General features: G+C 60.6%; 1 protein-coding gene across 1 annotated transcript; it reads left to right on the top strand.

Annotated features, from left to right (window-relative positions):
• Nucleotides 1-3,104: 3,104 nt before the first annotated feature.
• On the top strand, nt 3,105-18,492 carry TCF7L1 (transcription factor 7 like 1). Its single transcript, XM_039564186.1, has 12 exons — nt 3,105-3,373; nt 3,452-3,512; nt 4,403-4,533; nt 14,448-14,531; nt 14,797-14,929; nt 15,344-15,446; nt 15,721-15,804; nt 16,326-16,469; nt 16,545-16,704; nt 17,130-17,237; nt 17,436-17,496; nt 17,564-18,492. Exons 1-12 carry the CDS (start codon nt 3,173-3,175, stop codon nt 18,001-18,003), a joined length of 1,710 nt encoding a protein of 569 aa, XP_039420120.1. The 5' UTR covers nt 3,105-3,172; the 3' UTR covers nt 18,004-18,492.
• The last annotated feature ends 349 nt before the right edge of the window (nt 18,493-18,841 follow it).

The following is an 18,841-nucleotide window of genomic DNA, read 5'->3' as shown; positions in this document are numbered from 1 at the left end:
AGAGAGAACACCCCCTCCGGTGACAGAGCCCGCCCCGAATGACAGAGCCCCATAGGGACACCCCCCGCCATGGGGACACCCCCCTCCGAGCGGTCAGCCCACGCCCCCGGCCCGCCAGGCCGCGCCCCCCCGCGCTCCGTGTCCCTCACAGACCCCCCATCCCCGGTGTTCCTGGGGATCCCCCGTCCCAGAGCAGCTCTCGGGGGCCCCCACCCCAGGATGACTCTTGAGGACGCCGTTCCCGGGCAGTTCCGGGATCTCCTGTCCCACGTCAATTTTCGGGTTCTCAGGGTCACCCACTCCAAGGGCAGTTCTCAGGGACCCCCATCCCGGGCTGTTCTGGGAGACCCGGTCCCTGGTGGTTCTTGGGGTTCTCTGCCCTGGTGCAGCCCCGACAGTCCCCACATCCCATACAGCCCTCCCCGGGCGGAGAAAATCCCCTGCCCGTACCCCGTAAAGACAGCCCGCGGGTGGAGAAATTCGGCATTTCCGGGGACTTCCCTCATTTCCCAGCCTGAGGCGGCGGGACGCACATCAGGGGTGTTTGCGGGTACCGAAGCTGTTCGGAGCCTGGAACTTTTTGGGGTGTAAATGCGTCTCAATTTTACCCCAAATCATCAAAATTCTGCCTTCCACTCCACCCCCCTCCCCCCCCCGTGGCGATGACCCTCCCGAAGAGGTGTTCTTGGGGGGCAGGAGGTGACCTGAGGTGGAGGGGGAGGGACAGGGGGTGGGCCCTCGCCCGGCGGTGTCCCCAGAAGGTGCTAATGGGACATTAGCAGCTCATTGTCCCCACAGCCCTCCCCCGCTGCCAACATCTGGCTGGAACCGCGCTGCCACCGCGCGGGGAAGGGCTGCTCGGGGGACTTCGGGGTGGCCCTCCATCGGGTCCCCTTTCTCTCCCCCGAGCCTTCCTCCACATTCGGGGTGACCTTAAAGCTGGGAGAGCAGGAGGGACGCGGAGATGGGGGGAGTCCCTCAAAACTCCTGCGGCGTCTCACCCCCATCCCTGCGGGCTCGGGGGCCACGGGGGGAGCAACTCACCCATGAGCCGCCACCGTCATGCACGGGGAAAATAACGGGGGCCCGAGCTCTACCTGCCCCGGGAGGGTGAGGTGGGGTCTAACGAGCCCCCCAAGGCCCCCGGTTTGCCCCCAGAGATAGCGATGGTTCCAGCGCTCTGTCGGGATTTGTCTCCTTGGGGCTTCAGGCTTCGGTTGAGGGGGGTGGAGGGTGGTGGGAATACCCTCGTGCCCCCAGTCCCTGGGATAAATGTGTCTGGGGGAGTGGGATGGGGTGGGAGATGGTGAATGGGGTGATGGAAGGTCCTGGGGTGTCCAAGGGTCCTGAGGGACCTAAAAGTCCTGGGATCGCTGTAATCCCAGGGTGGTCCCAGGGTGTCCAAGGGTCCTGTGGTAGGTGAGAGTCCTGGGGTGCACAAAGGTCCTGGGGTGTTCAAGGGTCCCAGAGTGGCCAAAGGCCCGGGGGTGGGTGTTGGGTCCTGGGGTACCTGAGGGAGCGCTGGGTGGCATGGGACGTTCACCCTACACATGCCCCATGCTGGGAACCAGCCACCTCCTCACGCCTCGAGGATTCATCCCATGTTATTTATGGGAAATACGGGCAAAAATAATACATAAGGTGATTATTTATACTTTTTAGCATCCTGGGACTCACACAGCCCCCTGCACATATCCATACCTCCACTCCGTGTACCCCTAAACAAGGAGCTATCTGGGAAGAAGGGGCAGATGTGAGCTCCCTATTCAGCACGTGGCTGGAAATGTTAATTAAACACAGAGTAATAAAACATCTGGAGGGTTGGGAGCAGGGAAGGGCCAGCCGGCACGACCCCCCACAGCTGCCTCCTGCTTTTCCTTGGGAATCTTGGGCAGGGGGGACTGGGGTCACCAGCGATTTCGATGGTACAAAAGCCTTTTCATGAAGTATTTCAGGCAAAGCAACTGAAGAACCTTTGTGGCACAGAGCGAGGGGCTGCCGGGGGTGGTGGAGTCTGGTGGCCCCAGGGGTTTGGGGACTGGAGATGGCTGGAGATTGGGGTTCACGGTCAGGCTGTGGCTGATGGGATGGGACAAAGACAATGCTTTGGAGATGCTGGGTTAAGCCCCATTTGGTGCCACCCCACCAGCCCTGCAAAATGCCTGTCATGGGGGAATGAGCCCACCCTGTAGAAAAAGGGGGGAAAAGGTTTTTTCAGATGAGTCTGTCCTGCAGGCTGGCTGGTCCCACCATGGCAGAACCCTGCTCCCAGTGTGGAGAGCGATGGGCATCTCCCTCTGAGCCTTCCCTGGGGTAGGGGACAGGGGCACTGGGCGGACTGGGATCACTCTGGTGTGGTGAAACAAATGGGTGGGATGGGGACACCGTGGTGGGACAAGAGTCTCCCTAGGTGAGGTGTGGAGTGTCCTGATACATGGAGGTACACAAATGGGATACGTGCACCTCGGCAGGACAGGAACAGTGTAATGAGGGACACCCTGGGTGGGATGAGGGCACTAAGGGAGGGTGGAGGCAAATTAATAGGATGGGTAGCAGGGATGGGAGCACCCAGCTGGGAGGGGACACCCTGGGACGAACGGGGGGACCCTGGGCATGATGGGGAGACCATGGACAGGGTGAGAGGAACACGAATGGAATGGGGGGGACCATGAGAAGACTGAGAACACTCGGATGTGTCAGAGGTGTCACCCTGCATGAGATGGGGGCACCACGGGTGGGATGGGAACACTCGGATGGCAGGTGACGCCCTGCATGGGACGGGGGGACCCCAGCGGGGGCACCCTGGACAAGGTGGAGGAACCCTGGATCGGATGAGGGCGGCACGGATGGGATGGGGAGACCCCGGACAGGATGGGGGAACCCCGAACGTGCGGGGAGCTTCGGACGCGGCGGGACCGACTGGTGGGCGTCCCGTGGGCAGCGGGGCCGGTGCGTGGCCGGTGGCGGAGCGGGTACGGAGCCGATGCGGAGTCGGCGGCGGGACCCGTGCGGAGCGGTGCGGGCCCGGCGGGGCGGCGCGAGCCCCTGCCCGGCCCCCGGTGTCGGTTTGCATCCCGGCTCCTCCCCGCCCCGCCGCCCCGCGCATTCCCGACCCTCCGGGCGGTGGCGGCGGCGGCGGCGGGGCCCGGCGGGGCCGGGGCGGGACCCCACGATGCCGCAGCTGGAACCGACGGGGGGAGACGACTTGGGGGCCCCCGACGAGCTCATCGCCTTCCAGGACGAGGGCGAGGAGCAGGACAAGGGCGCGGGGCGCGGCTCGGCCCACGGGGACTTGGACGAGCTCAAGTCCTCGCTGGTCAGCGAGACCGAGAACCGGGGGGGCCCCGGCCCCGTGGTCGGCCCCGGCCCCGAGGTGAGGCGAGGGGCGGCGGGGAGCCTGGGGGAGGCGCCCCCCGCCCGGCCCCGCTCCGCTCACCGCCTCTCCCCGCAGGCGGAGCGGCCCCCGCCGCCCCGGGAAAGTTTCCAGAAGCCGCGGGACTCTCTGGCAGAAGGTACCGGACCCCCCCTCCCGGCGCCCCCCTGCTCCCCGCCACATCCCCCGGGACCGGCCGACACTTCCCAACTTCTTTGTTTCCGCCCCCGGCTGCGGGCGGGACCCCTTGTGTGCCCCCCCCCCCACCCCCCCGTCTCCCCTCGTGTGTCTCCCCGTGTGCCCCAGTTCCCCCCACGGTGTCCCCCCACAGTCGTGTCCTCATCCCCCATGTGTGTCCCCCCCCGTGTCCTACTCCCGCTCGCCGTGTTCTTCTCCCCAGTGTCCTCAACCCCCCCCGTCCCCCGAATTCCCTTTTCCATGTCCTCACCCTCGTGTCCTCGCCCCCCCCGTGTGTCCATCCGCCGTGTCCCCCAATTTCAGCTCCCGTGTCCCCTCCCCCGTGTTTGCCCTCCCGTCGTGTCCCCTCTCCCACCTCACCGGCCCCAGGTCCCGCCCCCCCGCCCCAGTAACCGGCCCCGGTCGCTTCCCCACGGATGGATCGGTGCCCCCCACCGCTCCACGGAGCACCCGGGCTCGGGACACCCCCCAGGGCTGGGTCCTTTCGGGGAGTGACCACCACCCGGACCCGCCACCCCCCGGGACTCCCCCACGCAGCCGAGATCCCCCTCCCGCGGGGACCGCGCTCTCCAGCAGTAGGGACACCCCCAGAGGGACCTGTCCGGGCCCCTCCCCGTGGGGACCCCCCAACAGAACCAAGTATCCCCCTAAGGGACTTGGGCACCCCCAGAGGGACCTACCCAGGTGCCCCCCAAGTGGGAACCCCTAGAAAATCAAGGAGCCTCCCAAGCGACTTCCCCGGGTCCCCCCGTGCACCCAGCCTTGCCCCCCTCGGTGGGGTGCACCCCCCACCCCTCCGCCTCCTGACCCCCCCCTTCCTTCTCTCCCCAGTGGTCAGACGACAGCAAGATGGGGGTTTTTTTAAGGGCCCCCCCTATCCCGGCTACCCCTTCCTGATGCTCCCCGAGCTGGGCAGTCCCTACCTCGCCAATGGAGCCCTCTCACCCGGCGGAGCCCGCACCGTAAGTGCCCCCCCGGACCCTCCCGAACCCCCCAGCCTCTCCCCACCTTTTGCGGGTGCTCAGACCCCCCCTAAGCCTCACAGCCCGTCCTGTAGGAAAGCAACCACCTGATGCTAAGGAAAACCCCCAAGAAATTTGGTTTATTTCCTTTATTTTTGGTTCACTTTGCCCCTTTGAGGGGGGAGTTTGGGGGGGCCTCACTCCGGGGGACCCGCCCCGAAACCTGACCCTGAGCTGCCGCTTTTCTCATTTAAAAGGGTTTTAAAGCCATTAATGGGCCAACATTGGCCACGGGGGGAGAAGTGATTAAGCAAATTGAGCGAGAACTGGGCGGGGGGGGGGGGGGGGGGGGGAGGCGGGAGAGGGGAATCGACCCCCTCCTCTCAGCAGAGACCCTCGACCCCCAAACCATCCCACTCAACTTCTTGGGCAACATCCTAAAGTAATTTTAGGGATATAAAGGTATTTTAGGAATATAAGGTGTTCCCTATGCGGCCCCACAGTGCCATCCTGGGAGGAGGAATTCTCAGCTCCCCGAGGGACGAGGGAATTCTCAGCCCTCTGGGGGGTCCTCAGCCTTCGGAGAGGGATGCGGGCCCGGGCTGTGGTACCCACCGAATCCCGGGCTGGAGCATCGCTCCTGACTGTCCAGGTGTATTTCTTGCTCCAGTGGTGCTTTTCCACATATTATTTCTTCGGATCCATAGGAAACTGCGTTCCCATATGGAACATATATGGGATAACAATACTTGTGGCATTTATAATGATTTGAAATCCCGGAATCTGGCTGGTTTGCATGGAGAGTTTTCCATGTTTTTAGGGTTTTCCTACTTTTGCTTTCCTGGAAGCAACTGGTTGGAGTGGTCGTGGAGCCAAAATCCCGGGATGGGGAGGGTAGATAAGCTAATTATCCCGGTGTTTTGCTGGCAGCTGGATAAAGGTTGTATTCCCAATTTGTCACTTCTGGGATTATGAGGTTTTGGGGATGAAGCGCGACTGACCGCGATGCCAAACACTGGCGAGGAATCCGGGATAATGAGAAGGGATTGGGGTTGGGATCCGTCACAAGCGGCCACTAACGATGATTTAATGAATCCCAGAAAGGGGATTAATTAACAGGGGCTGGAGCGGGTGTCGCCTCCCGGATGTTTTAGAGAGATGACTGGGGTTGGGAAAGCATGGATTGGGGCTGAATTCCGACGGACTGGGGCCTCTGCACGGATCCAAGTTAGTGAGGGGTGTGTGGGGGGGAACTGGGGATGCTGGGGGCGGGGTGGGTGAATTTTGTGATGCCACTGGGTGAGGCCCCGCTGGATCCCACGGCCACTCATGCACGGAGTGCAGCCGAGCTCTGTGCCCATCACCAACCTCCTTCCATGAGCTCCCACCGGAGTGGCAGTATGGGGATCCCCCAGATCCCAGGATGTCATCATGCCTAGTGCAGCTAGACGGGCACAGTGTTCCGGATCCCACATTAGATCCATCTGGGTACAGCATCCCTGATCCTGTATGAAATCCAGCCAGGCTCAGCCTCCTCAATCCCAGAGCAGAAAACAGCAGGACAGAGCATCTTTGATCCTGGTCTGGATCCAGCTGGGCACAGCATCTTTGATCCTGTACTGGATCCATTTGGGTGCAGCATCCTCAGTCCCAAACCAGATCCTGCTGGGCACAACATCCTTGATCTCGTGCTGGATCCGGCCGGGCTCAGCGTCATTGATCCCGTTCCTGATCCATCCAGGCACAGCATCCCTGATCCCGTATCGAATCCATCTGGGCACGGCATCCTGGATGTGATAAAGGATCCATCCAGGCTCAGCCTCTTCAATCCCATACTTCAGTCCTTGATCCTGTACCAGATCGATCTGGGCACAGCATCCCTGATCCCGTACCGGATACATCCAGGCACAGCCTTCCCAATCCTCTGCTGGAAGCAGCCTCCCCGATCCTGACCCCTTCTGGATCCAGCCGGGTGCAGCATCGCCCGAGGGCACCGAGCTCCGCCAAAACCGCTTCCCACCCTAATCCCGGGGCTCTGGATGAGTCTGGACACGCAGAACACCGGGGTGGCAGGAGGCACAGGCTGCTTTGGGAACAGTCTTTTTCTTGTTTCCTTCTTCTTTTGCCCCAGCGTTGGAGGGAACGAGCGGATCTGCAGGATCCAGCTATCCCAGTGGCCGTGGCATCCATCCTCGTATTCCACAGCCGGGTGCTGTGGATTGAACCACATGGAAAAGAAAGATTTTGGAAGAAAAACCCAAACTCTGAGGAGGTGGCCAGGAAGGTGGTAGATCCTGGGGATGGATGAGTCTGTGGATGGCAGGACTGATCTGACAGCCAAACTGGAGGACTTTTTTTGGAATACTGGGCAGGTATGCAGTGCTTCTGCATTTCTGCACTCCAAAATCTTTAGAAATCTAGAAAATCTATGGAAATCTGGGAAATATTTAGGAATCTGGTTGCACAGTGCCTTCCCACACTCCAAACCAGGAGAAGTCCCAGCCCTGTGCCAACCCACCAAGCACCAGTGGATGGATGGATGCTCCTGCCCTTTAATCTGTGTGAATTCCTGGGTTATTTCCAAATGGGATCCTGGAATCTGGGAAGCGTCTGTGGTCCCCAGTATCACCTTCCTGGCAGTTTCTGACCAGGGAGTATTTCTGGGGCTCTGCTCCGATGGTGAAGGAATTTGTTGGAATCTAACGATGGCACTGCTGTTTGGAGCAGCGCTTTAGCCCGATTTCCCTCATGGGGAATCAGGAACTGGGGACCCCTGAGGCTGTGTTTGGCTCCTTGGGATCATTCCCAACAACAAAAAGGTCTCCAAGGTGGGGTGGAAAGGAAAGGCTCTGGACTCTGGACATGGACAAGCTGGGTGGATGCAAATCCCTACTGCCACGATGCCGGCTCCATCCTGTCAGGATCGTGTGGAGTTGATGGGTTTTATCCCAAACCCAGAATGAGATGGATCCATACTGGGGTAAAATCTCATCCCAGCATCCTTCTCCTGCTTGGAAAGTGGATGGGAACCAGGCACGGCACTGCCAGAGAAGCGAAGCCGAGACCATGCACAGGATTGGCATTATTCCCAAAAAAAACAGTTTAACCCCAGGAATTCGAGTCTGGAGGCGAAGATTTAAATAAATCCAAACCTTCCTCAGGCATGGAATTCCATCCAAACAGCTCTCCTGACGCCATGCCGGTGTAATTAATGCACCTCGGTGTAATTAATGCACCTCAGCAGGCTGCGATCCCAAAATAAATGAGGGAAAAATCCATAACCTGGGCTTATTCCGGCTTTTTTTGCGCCACTCCTGTGATGAATTCCCGAGGATACAGAGCCGTATCTGTCTCCTAAAGAAAATAGATCCTTAACTGTGCTGCTGCCAAGGAAAATGATTAAAATACGGATTTTTGGCAGGAAAAATGGTTGCTCCAAAAACCGGGCGGGTCCTGCTGGCGGTTCTGGCAGAGCGTGGAGGGTTTTGGCATTGGGATGCGGATGGAGGTGTTGGAATGGGGGGATTTTTCCGGCGTGGGGGCTCACTCGATGTTCAGCATCTTCAGACCACGGCAGTTCCTCCTTCCTCCTGCACTAATTTGGGATTTTCTGGTTTGTTTGGGATTTGCCCCCCCATCAGTGCCGCCTTCCTTCCCCACCTGGAAAATATTAAGGAAAAACCCGATTTTTTCACACTTTTTGGCTTGTCCGTGTTGCTCTGTGCAGCTGCTGGGTTGATCCAGTCCTTCCCGGCTCTGAGCCCTCCCCGTGCCTCAGTTTCCCTAATCCCAGACTCTCCCGCCTGCTCTGCAGAGCTGCCGCACACAATGGCCCCTTTATCCCGCTCCTTAATTATGCTCTTCGGCTAATTACCCTGCGGGCGGAGTTTGTAGACCTACAGGAGGTTTCCACTCCCCCCCACCCCCCCAAATCTCCCTCCTCCCTCCTTTTCCAACACGATTCCCAAATTAAAGCGATGAAGTAAGTGCTCGGGGCGCCTCTGCTCAGCCCTGGGATTGTTCCGGGACTGAGGCGCATTCATCATCCTTCTGGAATTCCCAGCAGCTGCTTTTCATTAGTTTTCCTTCCTTGAAGTCGCTGGCGGGAGCTTGGGAGGGAAGAGGAACCCGGGGGGAAGTGCCCGGTGCATCCTGGATGGAGGAAGAGGAGGGATAAGGGAAGAAGGGGTCGGGACCGGGATCGGGTTGTGGTGTGTTCCGTCTCTCTCCTGCTCGTGTCGGAGCTCGGAGAGAAAGGGGATGGAGTGTGGGAGGGTCCGAGGGGGAGGGGTGATGTGCCCCTTCCCGGTTTGCCTCTTATTCCGGTGGTTTTTGGCAACGATGTCACTCTGTGTGTTCACCCTGGGGATTCTTGAGGGATCCCGGAACCTTTGGGATCCCGGAGCCCTGGGGATGCTGCTCAGAGCTCTGGAAGAGGGCAGCGGAGGTCAGCAGGATGGGAGCGGGGTGTGCTGGTGTGGCTGCTGTCCCGTGGGTCAGCGCTGGCACCGGGGATGCCCTGGGAGGCTCCGGAGCAGTGGGATTGTCGGTGCTGGGGCCGGCTGAGCCCGTTACTCCCGCTGGGATCCCCCCGTGCGGATGCAGGGAGAGATGAATGGATCCATTGAGGCTGGGCCGGGAGCTGCAGACAAAAGCCTCGGGGCAGCAGCAGCAGCATTCGGGGCCACTGGGTTTGGGCACAGATCCTGTCCTGCCCCGTGGCCAGTGTGTGCGAGGGGTGCTGGGGGCACCCATGGGTGGGGAAAGCTCGGGGTATCCATGGGGTGCTGGAGTCACCGGGGGCAAGGGATGAGCCGGTCCTTCATGGGGGGAGGCTGCTCAGGGGTGAGGGAAGCTCGGGATGCTCGTGGTGAGGGATGCTCAGGGCACCCACGTGGGGAGGATGCTCGGACATCCTGGTGCCGAGGCCGCTCTGGGCTGAGGCTGTGTCCTGGCTGCTGTCCTGGCCGTGCTCCAGCCTCATCCCGCTGCCTCCCATCCCTCCCATCCTGCCTGCCCTCTCCCTCTGCAGATCTGAGGCCGCGTTCTTCAGCAGATGCCACCGGCGTCCCCATGGGGGGGACTTGGGATCTGTGGGTGGAGATGAGGTCACCTAAGTGCCACCACTCCAAGCTCATCCCAAATGGAGGGCTTTTCCACCTTCCCATCCCAGCCCTGTTGGCATTTCCCATCTGGTGTCCGTGGGTCTGGGCTGTGCTATGGGAACGGACAAACATCTGTTGTTAAGGTGTCACAAACTCTCATTCCCACCCCAAAGTCCTTGTCCCCACCTGGGACACCCTTTGCCTGGCCGGACCCAAAAAATGCCAGAAGGGGACACGGTGATGTCTCCTGCATCACCCCAATATCGCCCTTTAAAAAGCCTAAACCCTGATGGGAAAATAACTCTTACCAGGAATTTTGGGGGTTCTCCTTGGGATGTGGGGAGCCGGAGACCTCCCCCATAAGTCTCCCTGCTGGAATTTGTCATCCTGGTGTTCATGGGCAACATCTGGAGGAGATTATTTGGCTGGGAAGTGGATGGATGGCGGGGGTGGGGGAGAGATTTATGTCTCGTTCCCCGGGCTGTAAATCCAGCTGTAATTGGGATTTCTCCCTTCCCAGTTATCCCAGGGAAGCAGAATGCAGCAGCTGCGGTGCGAGGTTGCGGGCCGGGTGATGGGCACTGTGGGGCCGGGATGCTCCTGGGTTTTCTCTGTGATTTTTGGCATTGGGGTGATTTATTGGGGTGCAAAGGACACCCCATCCTGGCTCAGGAGGGTGAGAGGCCAGGTCCCTACTTTCCCCTCTCCTTTCCCCCCCTTCCCCCACCCGTTTTTTTTCCCCTGTTTGGGGCTTCCCCCCAATCCGCCTTGGCACCATCCCCATCTGCAGCACCCCTGGGTGCAGCCCCAGACCCTTCTGCCAGGGCAGATTTGGGGTTTTTTCTACCTTCTTACTCCCAAGCACAAAGTTTTATGGGATTGGACGATACATTGAGCCCAGAATCCCCATTCCCTCAAAACTCCCATCTCCCTGTGACTCCTGGAGCCAAACTTGGGGGTTTTTTTCCCAAGCAAGCCAGTGACACTGCCCAAAGCTGGATCTTGGGATGCCATGGGGCTGCAGTGGCCACACCTGGACAAAGATTTTTGGGGGGGCTCCATTAATCATCCTACAAACCCCCCTTTTCTGCTGTAATGCTTGGCCTTTCCTGTCTCCCTGGCATGATTTTGGGATGAATTTTGGGGGAAAAGGGCTGGCAGAGGTGGGAGGGGGAAGGGCTGTTGGTTATCCTGCAGCTGTGTAAACAGGCTGGGAATCTGGGGATCTCTGGAGGGGCTCAGGGGACTTTGCAAAACCCTGGGAATTTGGGCTGGAAAAGGGATTGGTGTGAGGACGGGCGACTGGGGGTCGCCATTCCCCACCTCCTGTCCTGAGCAACAAAAAGATGGATGCTCAAATCCATGGATCCCTGTGAGAACCTTCCTGGGTGCTTTCCAGCTCATCCAGGGGGTTTTGGGGACAGGGATGAAGCACTCGCATGCTGGGATCACCTGGATCTCCTCCATGGTGGCTCCTGCAGGATCATCTCTGGGCTGGAGCCTCTGCAGGCAAAGGGAAAAGCCAGCAAAGAGGCTCCTGCTCTAGAGCCGCTGGCAAAATGGTCCCAAACAGACCTTTTCTCTCCCAAAATGAGGCTTGGTGAGTACCAAGCCTGAGGCTTTGATGGCAGCAGAGAGGAGCCTGTGCTGGGACAGGGAGCATCGGGATAAGTGATGGAATGTGCAGCACAGGAGTTGCGGAGCCTGGAAGTGGAGCAGTGGGACAGGCAGCGCTGGGATGGGCGATCCTGGGACACCTGGACGTGGTGCATCCAGCCCAGAAAACCCATTTCCCTCAAAAATCACACCTCACCTGCACACGAGACAGCACAGCGGTGCTGGGACACCAGGACAGGACACCAGGACAGGGACACACGGTGCTGGGACGTGGAATCCTGGGACACGCGACACCGTGACAAACCGCGCTGGGACACGCGACCTCGGCACGTGGAATGGCAGGATGTGCAATCCTGGGACATGTGATAGTGGGACACACCACCAGGACATGGCACACGAGGACGTGCAATCCTGGGACCCGCAGCAGCCACCCAGACGTGCCACCCCAGGATCTACGATGCTGGGATGTGCCACACCAGGACACGCAGCCCCAGCCCAGCCCCAGCCGGGCGCTTTTCCCCCTTCCCAGAAAAATCATCACAACTGGATCGATGCCTGTGCCGAAGAGGAGCGGAAATCCTCTCGTGAACGCCCTTAACTGGGCATTGGGGGATCCCCTGGCCCCCCTTCCTCCGGGTCTGGGGGCTCCCAGACGGATGGGCTCCAGCAGGGAAGGGGTTATCCTTGTTTTTAATTGGCTGGTAACGAGGACCCAGGACTGGCTCTAATCTCTCTGGAATGTGACCGATTTTCAACTATTTTCCTCTTCTTTTTTTTTTTTTTTCTGCTGTTTCACAGTTCGGATCCCCAAGTGGGGGGACAGTGGGGGCTGTGTCCCAGCTGGAGCCAAGGGATGGGGAGGAAATAGAGGGGAGGGGGGGTCATTTTTCCACATCACCATTGAACCATTCACCAGCTCCCCCCGCTTTGTATATTTTGAAAGGGTCCCCCCTCTTCCCCCCCCTTCCCTTCCCCCTTCTCTTCCCCAGCTTCCCGAAATGGCCTCGAAATGAGAATCAGCCTTTTATCCCCCAAACCTTCCCCCACTGCCGTCCCCCCTGCGCCGCCTCCCCGCCTGTCCCCGTCCCCTCGCGCCTTCTCCGCTTACAGAGCAGCCTAGAAAGCCCCTTTGTGACGGGGAGGGGGCGGGGGCTGGGGGGTCAGGGAGCCCCTTGGGATGTGGGGGGGCATCTCCTGCCCTGTCCTGGACGTGGTCACAGGGGGACACGGTGGGGAGCACCAAGGGTCTCATCCAGTGCTCGGGTCTTGGCTAGGGACAGCTGGGGGGTCCCCAGTGTCACCCCGGTGTGGCTGCAAGCGTGGCCCTGGAGGTGTTGGGACGTTTTGGCTGCCCTGGCACCTGTGGGTCACCCGGATCTGGGGAGGGTGCATCAAAGTTGGCACTTGGGGAGCAGCTCCTTCCTCCCAGGGAGAGCAGGCTCACAGTGAGCCCGTGGGTGACAGTGAACCTGGGGTGGCAGTGAACCTGGGGTGGCAGTGAGCTGGCAGGTCATGGCCAGCCCACAGGGGACAGTGATGAGCCCACGGGTGACAGCCCACGGGTGAGGGGTGAGCCCGGGGCCATGGGGCCACCCGCATACCAGGCGTGCTCTGGGCGCGTGGGGTCCCAGCTGCCAGGGGTGGATCCAGTCCTGGCACCTGTGGGATTATCCCAGCAGTGCCACAAGTCTCCCCATGGAGGCACTGGGAGCATGATGCTGGAGCGTCCGTGTGCCAGGATGGGGATGGAAGGGGCCCTGCGGCACCTGGGTTAGGCAGTGAAGCAGGATTTTGGAGAAATGGTTGGATCACGAGGAATCCTCATCAGCTTCAGGACTGTGCTGTGCCAGGGGGGTCCTGGATGGGGGTCCTTGGGTGCTAGCAGGGATCGGGGTGCTGGGAGCTGTGCTGGGCATGGAGGGGGATGCTGGGGAGGGAGCCATGGGGGATACTGGGGAGGAAGGGTTACTGGAGGCAGAGGGAGGAGACTGAAGGTGCAGGGTGGGATACTGGGAATGCAGGGACAGGATACTGGGAATGCAGGTGGAGATACTGGAGATGGAGGGGGGATACTGGAGGCAGAGGTGAGGATGCAGGGCTGATGCTGGATGGGATGGCGGGTGCAGGAGGGGCCTGCTGGGGACAGGGGACAGCCAGAGGTGCTGCAGGGGGCACACAGGACACTTTGGGGGTGACAGGAGCCCCCCAGCTCTGGAAGAGTTAACGCTACCCCAAACTCCTCCTGGGTTTTCCTTCCAGCTGCCTCAGCTCAGGAAGGTCTGTGTTTGGGGAAATTCCTGCAGGCAGCTGCTCCAGCCACATTCCTGAGCCCTGGCATCTCCAGGGACCCTCCTGCTGTCTTTGGGAAATGCCTCTGTCCCCCCAAACACGGCACAAAGCACCTTTCTTTGGGGGTGCCAAGGAGACACCCCCATGTCATGGCAAGATGTTACCCCAGAAAGGGAGAAAAAAACCCCAAACCCCTGCATTTGACCCCACCCCACAGTGTGGGGCTGATTTCTTGCATTCCCACAATTTGGGGTTGGTGATGGTACCCCAAGGATGGAAGAGGCACCCCCAGACACAGGGACGTCTCAGGGAGGCAGCACCATTGGGGTAGGATTTCAGGTTTAAGATTTGGGGGGGTTGCACTATTTGGGGCAGATATTTGATGTTTGGGGCTTGGCACCATTTGGGGTTGAAGATTCAAGGGGTTTTGCTGTTTAAAGCTTTGCATCCATTGGGGCAGAGATCTGGGGCTGGGGTTTTGCACTATTTGGGATTTAGGATTTGGGAGCTGGCACCAGTACTGGGGTCCTAGGAGCACATATGGCTGAAAACATCCCTGTATACCCTCAAAACCTCTTTGCCAGCAGCCCATGGGTTGGGGTGTCCTCGGTGGATACTTTGGGGTCAGAGGGTTGTTTCAGAGCTAGGGAATGTTTTGGGATTGGGGGGAAGTTTTGGGGCTGGGGAATCTTTTGGGGACAGGGTTTTTTTGGAGGGCTATAGGAATGTTTTGGGGCTGGGTGGGATGTTTTAGTGTTGGGGGTGCTTTGGGGCTGGGGGGTGTTTTGGGATCAGGGGGTGATTTGGGGCTGGGGGGGGAATGTTTCAGGACTGGGGCAGGGGGTTTTCTGGGGCCAGGGGTGTCCAAGGCTCTTGGAGGGCATCGTCCCGTCCCTCCCACAGTACCTGCAGATGAAGTGGCCGCTGCTGGACGTGCCGGCCGGGGCCACGCTGAAGGACAACCGCTCGCCCTCGCCCGCACACCTGGTAAGAGCAGCCCCTACCTGTGGGGTGGTGTGTTCCCAGCGCCCCCACGATCCTGCAGATGGGGAATGTGGGGGTGGTTTGGGATGGAAGGGACCTTAAAGACCAAAGTCCCGCTCTCCTGCCACGGGCAGGGATGGCTTCCACTGGGCCGGGTTGCTCCAAGCTGCCTGGAACCGCTCCAGGGATGGGGCACCCGTGGCGGTGCTGCCCTGCTGCCCACAGGGGTGTTTTTGGGGGTGGCCGCAGTTCCCTGCTCTCCCCACAGTCCAACAAGGTCCCGGTGGTGCAGCACGCCCATCACATGCACCCGCTGACGCCGCTCATCACCTACAGCAACGACCCCTTCCCACCGGGATCGCCGCCCAGCCACCTCTCCCCAGAGATCGACCCCAAGACGGGTGAGCAGGGGCTGGGGCAGCGTTTGGGGGAGCAGAGGGAGCGGGATGGTGCGGGGGCTCTGCTGGGAACGGGGGGCTCTCCATTGGGTGCTCCCTCTGCCTCCCGGGTGGTCTCTGGGAGGGGGCTGGGGAGGCAGCCAGGGACCGGGGGGGGTCCTTGACCAGCAGTGGGTGGGGTTGGGGTGTGGGATCCCCCCAGGGCTCCGCTGTGGCTGTTGCAGCTCTCCCCAGCCTGGGGTGATGGGTGCTGAGGGAGTTGGGCTGCTCTGAGGGGAGTGGGTACATGGGCTGAGAGAGATGGAGTGCTGGGAGGGAGCTGGGGTGCTCAGAGGAAAGGTGCTGGAGGGCACAGGGGGTCCAAGGCTGCCGTGGCCCTGTTCTCACCTTCCCCCATGCTCCCTCTCCCCCTCACAGGGATCCCGCGGCCGCCGCACCCCCCCGAGCTGCCCCCCTATTACCCACTGTCGCCTGGAGCCGTGGGGCAGCTCCCGCACCCGCTGGGCTGGCTCGTGCCACAGTAAGGACAGACTGACCCTGGGGTGGGGTCCCCAGGAGTCCCGGGAGCCCCACTTCTGACTGAGACCCTCCTCTTCCTCCTCCTCCCACTTTACCCACTCTTCCTGCGAGCTCAGCAGGATGCCGCAGGCTCCTGTGAGGGGTGGGAAGGGAGGGACTCCCTACTGCTGGAAAATTTGGGAATCTTCCAGATGGAGATCAGCTGGAGACCAGTCCAAGGGTGCCCATGAACTGGGAAGGGATCTTTTTTTCCCCTGAAACTCATGTTTCTGTAGGCAAGGACAGCCCGTGTACTCCATTCCTGCTGGTGGCTTCCGGCACCCATATCCCGCCCTTGCCATGAACGCCTCCATGTCCAGGTGGGTCTGGGAAGGGGGAGGGACCCTCAGGGGCACCCCAGAGCTGGCAGTGGGTTTTGGGACACTTGGCTGCAGACCATGCATGGGTACAGCCCAGTCCCAGGAGATCGGGGTGGTCCCCTCAGCTGAAAATGCCCCCAGAGGGAGTGGCTGGTCCCCATGGGTGGAGGAATGGGACATCCCACGGACTCAGGGCATTGCTTAGGCTGGATCAGTGTCACCATCTCAAAGCTGGGGTGTGATCTGGGGGCTTTCAGGTGGACTCAGGGTCTCCAGCATGGCTGTAGGGGGTGCAGTGTAGATTTGGGGTTTGCAGAGCGAATTTGGGGTTTCCAGGGTAGACTGGGGTTCTAGCATGGTTTCGGGGTTCCCAGTGTGCATTTGGGGTTCCAGCATGTTTTCAGGGTTTCCAACTCAGCTGGGTTGAGGCAAGTGATGTCTCAACCCAGGAGGTTCTCAGAAGGGTCTTTGGGTGCCTGTCGGGAGGTGACCACCCCTCCTGTCCTCTCCCGCCGCTGCAGTTTGATGTCCAGCCGCTTCTCCCCGCACATGGTCCCGCCGCCCACGCACGGGCTGCACCCCTCGGGCATACCGCACCCCACCATCGTCTCGCCCATCGTCAAGCAGGAGCCCTCCCAGCCCAGCGCCAGCCCTGGAGGCAGCTCGTGAGTGGGGGCTGGGCCAGCCGTGGGGACGGAGATTTGTCCTGGGGGTCCTGACCCCTGTCCCACTCCTTCCAGGAAATCCCCCGTGGCAGTGAAGAAGGAGGAGGAGAAGAAACCCCACATCAAGAAGCCGCTCAATGCCTTCATGCTGTACATGAAGGAGATGAGGGCCAAGGTGGTGGCCGAGTGCACGCTGAAGGAGAGCGCTGCCATCAACCAGATCCTGGGCCGGCGGGTACGGAGGGGATCCCCCATCAGGGACCCTTCAGACCCCCTGGCTTCACTTCTCCTCATGATCGGACCCCAGACCTGGGGCATTGCCAGCCCAGGGAGTCCCAGGGAGGTGGTGGTGACCTGAGTGGCACTGGGATGGGAGGGACGGAGCTCTGCAGCCCAGGGCAGCAGGTCCTTGGGGTCAGCAGTGTGGATTTGGGGATTCCAGCAGGCTTAGGGGTTTTCAGTGTGCCTCTGGGTCCCCAAGTGAGGCTTTGAGGTCTCCAGCATAGCTCTGGGCATCCTAGCATGTATTTGGTGTTTCTGGTGTGCATTTGGGGTCTCTAGCATGGCTTTGGGGTCTTCAGTGTGGATTTGGGGGCTCCCAGCCTGGCTTTGGGGTTCCCAGAGTGGCTCTGGGGTCTGCAGTGTGGTCTCCCCCCGCAGTGGCACTCGCTGTCGCGGGAGGAACAGGCCAAGTACTACGAGCTGGCGCGGAAGGAGCGGCAGCTGCACTCGCAGCTCTACCCGACCTGGTCGGCGCGGGACAACTACGTACGTGTGCCCCTTCCCGGGGTCTGGCTGGCGGGAGGGGCTGGCTGTGCTCGGGCTCAGCGTTTGGGGTGCTGGGGCAGTGGGCAATGGTGCCGAGTCCCTGCAGATGCTCTGGGGCACTGCCAGCCCTGTTTCCCACTGCTGGCAGCCCCCATGGTGGCCAAAAGCCACGGAAGGACCTGGAACCATCTTTTCCAGGGCAAGAAGAAGAAGCGAAAGCGCGAGAAGCTGGCGCAGCAGCAGAGCCACGACACGGACAGTGAGTACCCCCCCTCCAGCTCCCCCTGCGCGGGGCTCTGGCCCTCACGCCCTGCCTGTCCCTCCAGGCTCCCTGCCCTCCAAGAGCAAGAAGCCGTGCGTGCCGTACCTGCCGGCCGAGAAGCCGTGCGCCAGCCCGGCCTCGTCCCACGGCAGCATGCTGGACTCGCCCGCCACGCCATCGGCAGCGCTGGCCTCGCCGGCCGCGCCGGCCGCCACCCACTCGGAACAGGCCCAGCCACTCTCGCTCACCACCAAGCCGGAGGCCAGGGCTCAGCTCGCCGTGCATTCCACCGTCCTCACCAGCAAAGCTTCCTCTTCCTCCTCCTCCTCCTCCTCCTCCTCCTCCTCCAGCCTCAGCAGCCCACCCTCGCTCCTCTCCAGACCCATCCCCTTCACCTCGGTGCCCCCCACGGCTCTCCTGCCCTCACCCCCCGGCTCCATCCCGGCCGCCCTGGCCGTGCTGCAGACGCAGCCCCTCTCCCTGGTCACCAAACCTGCTGACTAAGGGAAAAGCCTCGTTCCCCCCTCGCCCCCCGTCCCCTCCCCGCTGTACATTGCAGAAGCCACAATCAAGATTCAAACGCAGCCAAAACCATTATTGGTCAATATTTGACCCTTTCTGAACTCTTTGGAAGCAGACTCTGGAGGAAGGGGCTTTCTGCTCAGAGCTGCTGCCAGCAGTCGACCTAAAGACTGTTTTTATTAAAAAAAAGGAAAAAAAAGGAAAAAAAAAATAAAATAGACCCTCCAGAAGCTGCCAACGATGGGAATCTCCGTGGGATGAACTGAGTGCCCATTGCTGCCGTGGGGCACAGGAATGACACCGGCACAGGGACGACACCCGCATGGTGATGCCAGCACCAAACACGGCAGGTGTTGACTGGAACTGGCACTCCATCCCGGATCCAGGAGCAGGAATGCCTCCAGCTGCTCCCAAATCCTCCTGCCCTACTCCCATCCCCAGCTCCCACCCTCGCTCTGCCCTGGCAGGGAGCCGGATCCTGCCCCAGGGATGCTGCTCCGTTGGTGCTGCTCCTGCCTGCAGTCGTGCTGGGGTGGGCAGGGTCTGGGGCTGAGCCCTGGGAGGGGTTGTGTTTTTATCACCTCAAAATCCTGTTATTTTTCACAAAAGGAAATAAAACTACAGCTGCAACTTACCATGTGAGTGTGGTCTGTGTGGGAAGCGCTCACCTCTTACCCATTTCGACCTTCCTGGGAACTATCTTGGGACAGAACTCCTGCTCCTGAGGTCCAGTGTCCCCTGAACACCTCTGTCGATGGGCACAGGGGGATTTTGGGGTGTCCATCAACAGTGTGCAGTTTTCTGGAGTGATCCAGGCATC

Source organism: Corvus cornix, chromosome 22 (genome assembly GCF_000738735.6).
Source record: "Corvus cornix cornix isolate S_Up_H32 chromosome 22, ASM73873v5, whole genome shotgun sequence".
Lineage (NCBI taxonomy): Eukaryota > Metazoa > Chordata > Aves > Passeriformes > Corvidae > Corvus > Corvus cornix.
Note: the sequence above shows the minus strand (reverse complement) of the source record. Positions and strands in the feature narration are given on the sequence as shown.